At 46.8% G+C, this 10,390-nt stretch overlaps 1 protein-coding gene across 1 annotated transcript; it reads right to left on the bottom strand.

The window, feature by feature from the left end:
- Window positions 1-7,014: 7,014 nt before the first annotated feature.
- On the bottom strand, window positions 7,015-9,820 carry LOC117728230 (transmembrane protein 74). The gene is made up of 2 exons (XM_034529033.1): window positions 9,712-9,820; window positions 7,015-9,055 (listed from the first exon to the last, which is right to left on the bottom strand). The coding sequence occupies exon 2, from the start codon at window positions 8,986-8,988 to the stop codon at window positions 8,143-8,145; it is 846 nt and encodes a 281-aa protein (XP_034384924.1). The 5' UTR covers window positions 8,989-9,055; window positions 9,712-9,820; the 3' UTR covers window positions 7,015-8,142.
- Between the last annotated feature and the right edge of the window lie 570 nt (window positions 9,821-10,390).

Genomic DNA, 10,390 nt, shown 5'->3' with positions numbered 1-10,390 from the left:
GAAACCTCCAGAGGAAGTTGTGTTCATGCATTTATAGATGTACTCAGCATGCCAATAGATCGTAGGGGAGTGAATACATTGATGAGAGAGACTTGGCTTGAAATTTGTTTTTCTTCTCTTTTTTTTTTTTACCCATGTTCCAGAACCCCCGTGATTTACAGAGCGCAGTGCTGTGATACAGGGATCTCACACAGCCTGTCTCTCACAGCATCACTCTCTCAGGTGGGGGGGGGGGGGGGGGGGGGGGCTGACGGGGCAATAAGTGCGATGCTTCGGGCTCAGGCTGCACCTCACATTGTGCGGTCTAATGCTGCCATCTTCAGGTTGTCTTCGGCTAAAGAAATGTCCCAAAACTGTAGAGATGGATGCAAAAGAACGACTGCGTGGTTGTGATTGTAATCCAAGCACAGTGATTATTGTATATCACCGTGCTTGGAATATGAAACTGGTTCATGACAGAGAATGTTCTCTCTGCTGCAGCAGGCCCCCCCCCCACTGCCTTCCCTTATCATAATCTACTACAAGCACGATTGGGGATTCTTGGGAAATTAATCGTCTCCACAATTCATGGAGTGTCATAGTTTCAGTCTCAAGCCTTCTTGAGTGTTTTTTTTTTCTTGCGTTGTTGTTGTTGTTGTTGTTGTGCTTTGCCACTTTCCTGGCTCTCCTGTGTTCCTGACCCCCACATTCCTGTACGACTTACCCGCCCGCTTGACAAAGACCCACACTCTGGGGTTCCTCCGGTGCTCGTCATTTTCCTCCATCTTCATCTTTCAACCTCACCAATAAATCCCAGTCTCCTGAAACCTAAATCCCTGTATCTGCGTTTGGGTCCTCACTCACAGGTCACACAGAGTGATGCTGGCAGAGCAAACTAAAGAGCTCACATCGCTCCAGTTGTAAGGCTTCCACGTAGTTTGGATATTTTGGGATTTGACCCTGACTCCTTAGGTGATATGATGCAAAGATACAGCGTGTCCGTTGTAGATCCCACAGAGACTCGGCCTGTTGTTACTGTTACAATGTTTTTTAGTGTTTTTTATTATTTCATTTTATTCCATTTCTTTTTTTATTTCATTATCCCTCCTTGTAATGCATTTCCTTTGTCTTGGAAAACAGTTCTGTAATTAAAGTTGTTATACTATTATTAATGCTATGTTATGGAACGGCCATTTGTATTGTTCTTTTATATTCATTGTATTTTACAACGTTGGAAGGTAAAAACAATAGATGAATGCAGGACTTTTTCATATTAGCCTCCGTGGTATATTTTTACATTATGACATTGTTACTTCGAGTAAAGGATTCAACACTGCTATCCTATTTTTTTTGTAATGTAGCTGTGTTTCTTTATCTGGACTCCATCCCTCTGCAATTAGTTGGCCACAGCGATCGATAAAACGAATCGCGTCTTATCTTGACACCGAACTGTGTGTCAACGTGCATGCGTGCGACTACATGTGCACGTGTCCGACTGTGTGTATGTGCACGTGTGTGAGTGTGACCCTGTCTACCTCCTCCCCCCCCCCTCTCCACATCCTGTCGGGTGTCTCCACCAGCCAGTATCATCTCTCAGCGGTGCAACGTCCGCTGGTAACACAACACTGGAGGCCAATGAAATGCAGCGCAGGCGGTCCGCTCGGCTCCGCCTGCTTCTGGTCTCGGGCCTCAGAACACAACAAACGCCGCTGATTGCGTCCAGAGCCGGTCCCCCTATCCGCTGCCCGGCTCTTAGTTTAAACGGAGCGGACGCAAGCAGATTGGACATGCAGTTCAAAGTAAAAGTAAAAATAAATAAATGTGGAGGTAGAAATAATCTCATTGGTTGAATACATGGCACACCTGAGTGGCAAAGAACTCTTTATAAAAGGGAAGTGGCATTTTTCTCATTGCTTTATGGCTATGGTATTATTGATCTTGTAAAGGTCAGCCCCGGGGGCCAATAGGATTATTTTTTAACTCGGCCGTTTGCAGTTTTCTGCCATGCTAGTGGCCACGGCTCTACGCTGACCGCTTCGGTCCACACTGACTCAACAACTGTATGATGCATGGCCCTGAAGTTGTGTACAGACATTCGTAGTCCCCTGAGGATGACGCCTATGGACATCGGTGATCCTCTGGTGTTTACTCTAGCAACACCGTGAGTTTGTGAGTTTTTTTGTGAGCTTTTTTGTGGGTTGTCTGCATTTACTGGATGGATTGCCACTCGGTACAGACATTTAAGGTCCTAAAGACTTTTCCTGTGGCGCCAGCAGCCGGTTAGAGTTTTCCTTTTCCAGTGAAATACAACATAGATGGACTGACATGACATGTTGTACATTCATGGTTCCCAAATGGTGTATCCCAATGACTTCCGGTAATCCCTTAACTTCTTCATCTGATAAAAAATGTCAATTGTCCAACACTTCGAACCAAATACTTGCAAAGCGAATGGCCTTCCTCTCACTCTCAGCTGTAGCAAATGGCTCTACTGAGAAACGAAAAGTGGACAATGAATGAAGGAGACACTTGAATGTGTTGTAACTCTGTAACACTGTTCATCGGTACACATGACATCTATTGCTTCTGTCCAGAGAGGGATCCTCCTCTGTTGCTCTCTTGAAGGGTTCTTCCCTTTTTTCCCCCGTCAAAGGTTTTTTTTCCTATTTCTAATTTGTGATTTTGCGCTATACAAAATAAACTGAATTGAATTGGTCATGACAGCTGTCGTGTAGTAAAATATGAAAGAGAGGCTGTGACATTGCATCGTATCATACATCAGAAAGCTCTAGTTAAAGCTATCAATCTCATCCGATCAAGAGTGTTTAATCCAATCCTTTCCCGTCTGCATTAGATAAGACCCACCAGTCGGACGAGAGCTGGCAAGTCCTGATACAATTCTGAAGCGATTGTATTTGCTGACATCTGAAATTCACCCTTTAAAAAAAAAAACCCTTAGTGGCTGGCAGAACTCGCTTGTTTTAGTGGATCTCACTGGCCATCTTGCACACTTGAACTCCTTTTGTGAAGGCAACACCGCGGCCTGTACAGCTTCCCAGAGCTGGTGGTGTGGCTGATTGAGGTTTAAATGGACCAGAGAGGCGGTTGTCTTTGAAGAAAGACCTGTAGAAATGCAAAAACCCACGGACGAACAACACATAATGTACCTTTGTAAAATGTGTCAGGCTCCTCGGCATGCCTTTCCATTGCGTTCTGCTGTACTGAAGTTGTAGGAGGAGATGTAGAAGATGTTTCCTTGGCTCGCTGATGTCTTTCTAAAGGCCACACTCTAGCCCACTTACAGTATTTACTGCAGAAAGCTAGCGAGCGATCATTATTTACTGTAATTCGAGGTAAATGCATAGGCATAATGGGGGAAACAAGCTCCACGGGAGGCCATGCATGACGAATAACTGCATTAGCAATTTGACACAAATTAAATCAATGGAGCGCAGCAAGACTGTGTGATTTACAACAGAAGGGACTGAACGGCGAGGTGATCAAGGGGTGAACCGAGCTCGTGATTTGTTCGCGCAATATGTCTCCATTACCCGATTCGGCTAAGCGGAGGCGGCATTCAGCTCATTGGAAATATGACGGTAATGTTATTGCGAGAGCCGCCACTGTGCAACCGCAGCACGGGGCCGGGGGCCACGGCCTGCGCCTTCTCAAACAGCACCGATCGGAGAGGCTGAGAGAGAGATGTGACCTGTATGGCCCGACTGCGGTGGTTGAGTGGTTTTTACTGTGAGATTGATCCAGCCGATCACCTCATTTCCTCTCTCTCGTCAACCGTAGCGGCTAAAGCGCTGATGGTTTATCCGTCTGAGAAAGGGATTCGGAAAGGTGCCAAGTGCAACACGAGGATAGTATTGTCTGGTTATGGCGGGCCCCCCGATTGCCGGCATCAGCGCGGTTGACGGAGCGATTCCGAGGACGGTTTCGGAGTCGGCCGTGCAGAAGTCGGCCGACCGGGGATGTAAATCGATTGGACACAGGGGCAGTGGATTCGTTTAATCTCACGACGCGGAACAGGAAACTGCTGATTGTTGGGGGTTTTCCAAATGGTACAGGCACAAGAGAAAGGACAACACGGTGTTGATGAGGAGCCGGCATTTAGTGATCAACTGACTTGAAGGACACACACACACACACACACACACACACACACACACACACACACACACACACACACACACACACACACACACACACACACACACACACACACACACACACACACACACACACACACACACACACACACACACACACACACACACACACGTGTTGTAAATGTCATGTGAAAATGAAACCACAGGAGAGGGCTTGGACGGAGCGGAACAAGGAGCTTCTTGCAGGATAGATGTAAAACAACCCGGCTAAGTGCATTCTGAGCACTGAGCTTTGTGGACTACATTTACAATACAATGAGCTTTCAAAAAATCCAATATTCGCATTGACTAAAAATATCCTGTCTAGCATGGCAGTGGACGGAGCGACCAAGAATGAAATCATATCCCTGAGGACTTTGGCTTTAGTCTCCCCCTCCAAAGCAATCAATCGAAGTGGAAATCTTTTCCTTTTTTTGGGGGGGCCTGATAGATGGAGGTCAAGGTCACCGCAGATATGAGTATGTCTGAAGCGTCTGGCGAAAAGAAAGACAGTTCTTTCTACTTTTAGCCTAAAAGCCTGAGTGCACTGCACACCATTAAACGAATGGTTCGACATTTTGAGAGATATTCGCTCTCTTGCTGGGAGGACAAGATCTCTCTCCTGTCTGTATGCTAAATATAAGGCTACAGCTTAGCTTAGCACAAAGACTAAACTGGAGAGCACGTTATATCTATTCTATAGGTTGATCTTGTGAGCATCAGTTGCATTTTCTTTTTTATCTTATATTCATTTTGTGCTTAATGTATGAATACATCGATCCAGAATTTAAAAAGGGAATTGATTTAAGATGCCGATTATATAGTCATATTTCTCCCGACCGCAACCTTCAGCTTTCCACCACTATCAGTGACAGGATGTTGAATTTTAAATTCCGTGAATGGATGATGCCAAAATCGTACTATTTTCTAACACGGCTCTTAATTTTTTACGCTGGGGATTAAAACGGGAGACTTTTGTGCTCATCCAAGTCGTGTTTAAACAATTAGTCACGTCACATTGTCCACAACTCTATCAGTGAACTTCAGAGGTGCGGGGAAGGCCGATTGTTGTTACCTTCAATAGAGCCAGGCTAGCTGTTTCCAGTGGTCATGCTAATTAAAGCTCAGCTGGTGGCTGCTGTTTCATATTGAACAGAGAGACATGACAGAGATTCTCATCCAACTTTCGGAAAAAATAAGCACATTTCCCAAAACTATTCCTTTTACTCCCTCTCCATTTCTCCATGTAGCTTCCTTTTGCTGTGCTTGTCTGCATTTTCCAAAGACTCTTTTTTCTTCCACAGAAACCATTTGATAAGGCATTTTAAGGGTCAGCAGCTCTCTCATCTAAGGTGACACACAAAGACTGTGCAAGGTCATACAAATACATACTCGCTCACACTCGGAGCATTAGCATCGACGAGGTGGAGGAGTGTAATAACACCTCGGGGGAAATTAGCTGATGGCAGCACAGCTAAGCTGCTCCCCGGCCTTTACCTGAAGGGCCCCGACTTATAGAGGAGCAAACCAAATATCAATAAGGGTGGTTGAGCCGCGCACCGCTCACGGATAAAGAGCTTATGCATGAGACCTCTGGAATCACACTTGAGCTTGGTATGTAAAATGCTGTCGCTTCAAGCAAATCCCCGATTAAATCCCCGAAAAAACACATTTCGTTTGGCTGTGTGAGGGGAAGCCTGGTGTTGGCTGTGAGGCCCGGCTCCAACCACGGAGGAGGAGGACGGAGAGAGAGAGAGAGAGAGAGAGAGAGAGAGAGAGAGAGAGAGAGAGAGAGAGAGAGAAAGGGTATATGTATAGGATGAGTCCGTTTACAGGAGTGACGCTCCCCCAGATGATGCGCCTCTGAATGTTGACCCCGGCTCCCGAACGGAAAGCACCGATGTAGCCGTGGCATTGCTGCAGTTTGAATTAATTGCTCAATATTATCGTCCTGATTTCTATTTTATTTATTTTTTGGCGGTCGTAGCGTTGCTGTTGGCTGCCTTTTGACGCTTCGAGCAAGTTTAATTTGACATGAATATATTGGCTACCGCGGCCAAACAACAATACGAATGAGTGTGAAATGAAATATCAATTGGTGCTGGTTGTGGATTTACAGCTTCTGCAAAGAGAACCGGACAACATTGTCTCATATGCATCATTAATTTTTATTACCGTTCCTGGAAATCGCATCAGTTGGCATTTTATTGCCATTTCAGGACGTAATGGCCGTTCTTTTCAGAGATGCACACGCACTTGTCAGAGGACGGAGGGCTGCGGCAACACCACATTGCACAAGCCCTGCAGTCTTTTCCCTTGAAACACACTTGGTTAATCTGTGCGTCTGTGCACTTGGAATGCACGTGTATACGCTGTGACAGCACGGAGGCAACGCAACTGAATGAAAGCACAGCGAGCGGCGTGGCCCTCGAGCCGCGCAACGTGGAGAAAGTCTGCCTACGTGTCTCATTAAATAGAGGCTGACTCAACGTTTTTTTCTCGAATGCAAGAACAGGGTCACAAAGCTGGAGGAAAGGAGGGGAAGCCGAAGGTACCGGTGACACGTGCAGAAGAATCATTAGCGCTCGTCTTGCGTGATGCGACGTTAGGCTGTGTATATGAACACATATATGCAAATGTGAATTAATTCTCTTTGTTCATGCTTGATTCATGAGCCTTACGGGGTAGCATACACACACACACACACACACACACACATGCAACAACAACAAAAACAAAAAGTTTCTTCAAGAGAATTGCTTTCTTTATTCTTTTCTGCAGGCCTCTTCAGACAGCAATAATGTAATGACCTCCAGCAAAAGACACACACTCAGATCCCCCCCCCACCCACCCACCCACCGCTCCATGAGGAAGTTGCTTTCTGTCTCGCCTGGACATCTTAAGCAAGTCTGCACACGATTTTTTTTTTTTACGTCATCAGCAATATTTTTGTCAGCAGATCACCATAATAACATAAAGTCTAACCTTTTTGAAAAAGGAACAATACCTCAGTTTGGGCATGTAATTAGCCCTTGAAGTATAGTGAAGGCTTAAGGTTTTGGATGTAGGGCAACTCTTTCATGTGCGATTAGGCGTTCTTAAATCTGTCCTCATGCAGAGAGAATGACACAATGAGAGCAGGAAAGGTGAGGGAAATATTACAGGCACTTGGCTGTGGTCGTCCCGGACCCTTTCCACACGCGGCTGGTGTGAATGTGCAGTGTTCTATAGGTCAGGGAGAGGAGAGCGCTGAAAAACTGCATGGAGGAAGAAAAGTATCCTGCGGGGAGAGAGAGAAGAAGGTGAAGGAAGGAAAGAGAAGAAGGGCAGAGAGGATCAAGCCAGCGCAGAGGAGGTTGAACCGTGTGTGAGCGCTGTCCAATGCAGTCACATTTCTTACTACAATCAAAACCGGCTCGGAGCTTTGGCTCGGGTGCACGAAGCCGGGCCTTACATCAGCACTGCACCAGACCGGCTGTCACTGGATATTACCATGTGGACCCATGAGCCGGTTGTCCCACATCACGGCGGACAGGGACAGCTTTACATCCCCTTCCTTAGTCCCACTCTCCTGCCCCTGCGGACACACACTCCTCTTGCATCCTTAAATGTGTCTGAGGCATTCGCATTAAATATGAATAACCTCAATAATAAATGGGAGCTCTCAGAGATTGCATCCTGGGTACAAAAGACAAAAGAAAGGGGGAAAAAAACAGTAATCTGGTGTTTGTGACACAAAGCTCTTAACATTCTCCCTCGTCACTTTTATGTCATTTTAAAATCTGTTGGGCACAATGTGTTGCCACATAATGTTTTTCTAGCATTTCCTCACTTTGCATTTGAGGGCGTTTCTTGTCCTTTCCGTGTGCCACGTGGATATACAATTAGCAATTTACAGTAATACACTTTGAATGTATGAATACAGTTTCAGGCTACAATATGTTAGATGATGTGTGTGACTGGCATTAACCCCTGTTATACACAAAAGGTTCATACACAGAGCAGCATTTTAAGCCAAAGTCTCCTCCATGACCTCCTCCAGGGACAAGTGCGCAGAGGAGTGGCTGGGACTGGATCTCGTTTTCAGACTGATGGAGCCGTACAGCTTGGCTGAACGCTTGGAATAAGCGACGACCTTCCTCCTGTACATCTCCCCCTTCCACATGGAGATCATCAGCAGCATGGAGAGCACCACGCCGCCCAGCGTGAGCAGGCACAGTCCCGCTATGACGCACCGGTCCAGATGGGCACCTATCCGGGCGCTCTCCATCTCCAGCCTCTCCATCTCCCTCGCCGACACGCTGTCCCGGTCCACCTCCACGCCCCGTGGCACGGCGTAGGAGATGATCACCAAGGAGATCCCGGTCACCAAGAACGTGACTGCGCTGATAAAGCCGTAGTCTATGGAAGTACCGGGGCCATCCCCGAAGGAGAGATCGTCCTCGGACATGAAGGAAAACTCCGGCAAAGTCTCGGAGCAAGGTTCGCCGTTGCGCACGGGTCTGTGAGTACTTGTACAACTCGTGTCCGGGCTGGCCAGTCGCAGGTTAACATTCTCGTCAATATAGGTGAACGATGTCTCTAATTCCTCGTCGCAACAAATCCGGACTTTCTCCTCGCCGAGGTGAGCGAGTTTAACCTCTGCGCCTCCCCTGCGCGGCGCCGTCCTTGGCGCAGAATGACACCGGCCATGGCAGCTGCGGGCCGGGTTACAGCCGCCCTCCGCCGGGAGCGCACCTCCTGTTGATCCGCCCGTCTTGCGGACCTGCAGCGTGCTGGACACCCGGTCAAGGACGCCGGGAGGATCGGGCAGTTTGCTCCTCTCATCTGCGGGAAGCAGCACCGCAGAAGCCATTCGTGTTTCACCACCCGCTGGTTTACTCTGAGCCTGCCTCCCACGATGCTTTCACTCCACAGCATCCCTAGTAAGAGGACACACATCCCAGTTAAATTGTGCATCTTAATTCGAGTATTGTAAGGCCTGTAAAAAAAATCATTTCACAAACACGTGTGCGTAATTGGGAACAATGCGCAAAAACGCACACGCCTCAATTGTTAAGCTGCACCAAAATCATCAACACTTTAAAGTTGAGAGGATCTTTTTAAGAAGAACCCGCGTTTGCTCCTTGAAAGGCGCTTATAGTGGCTGTGATTAGCCAAATGCCTCTGCATCCAATTAGGAAACCAACCCACGCTTCAACCCAGATTATGCTATATTCTAATTCTTTACACACACAAAAAAGAAGGACACAGCCTGAATGCACAAGATAAACTGTGCTCAAACTAAATCGCACGTCAAATATACGTACACATTGTTCATCTATACCATACATTATAGTCAGCCTTCCGAGAAAATAATCTTCACGAGACGATTTCCCCACCACAGCTTTTTTTTAATACCGAAGGCATCCAATTGTTCCACACTCCTGCACACTTTATTTGAGTTCAGCCGAGGACGCGAGGGGCTCCCCCCGTGCTCAAGGCTGGACCAGTCATGCACGACGCGGCTTTATCTTTCTCTAATCCCCAACAACACACCTCCTCAGGCTGCACAAGGAAAGGAAGGAACCCAACTCACCGCGCTCCTCCAGCACCGCAGCCGCCTTCTCCTCTTCAGCGGGCGACGGCACATGCCGGTGACAGATGAAAGGAGAAAGCCTTATCAGTGGGAAATGCTTTGAATGTATTCTCTCTCTCTCTCTCCTCCTCCTCCTCCTCCTCGATGCTGTGGCGACGGGCTGCTCTGACGGGAGCTCACCGTAAGTCCCTCCCACACAGAGCCTCGGCTTGCCCGCGCTGTGGCGCTGAAAGGAGCCTCGCTATCATGTGAGCCGATGGAGATCGATGGAGTCAACACATACAGCCGGGGGGGGGTCCTGAAGATCATATTTTACCAGCAGTGCTCTCCCGAGGGGAACATTTTTAGGAGAAGGTGATGCCCTAGAAATGTCAGTGTACAACTGTAAAGCTCCTATAGAGGCTACAAGCAGGTTAGTAGGCCACAGCAGATTAGAAAAAAAACATAAAATAAGTCTCTATAGGAGAATACACAGGAGCTAAAGTGTTATAAAGTTTAATAAGGCTGCTATAAAATCAGCACAGACACATTTGAAGTGCCTATAGGGATTATATATATATATATATATATATATATATATATATATATATATATATATATATATATAGTGTTAGGTTGTAGTGGATTTTATATATATTTGCACATGTAGATAAGAGAAGTTTATGTTTTAAATTAATAC

This window comes from Cyclopterus lumpus, chromosome 25 (assembly GCF_009769545.1).
Source record: "Cyclopterus lumpus isolate fCycLum1 chromosome 25, fCycLum1.pri, whole genome shotgun sequence".
NCBI lineage: Eukaryota > Metazoa > Chordata > Actinopteri > Perciformes > Cyclopteridae > Cyclopterus > Cyclopterus lumpus.
This window is presented reverse-complemented; position numbering and strand designations above follow the sequence as displayed.

Excerpts from the sequence above, each read along its gene's own strand:
- LOC117728230 (XM_034529033.1), bottom strand. The coding sequence starts at position 8,988 with ATGGCTTCTGCGGTGCTGCTTCCCGCAGATGAGAGGAGCAAACTGCCC.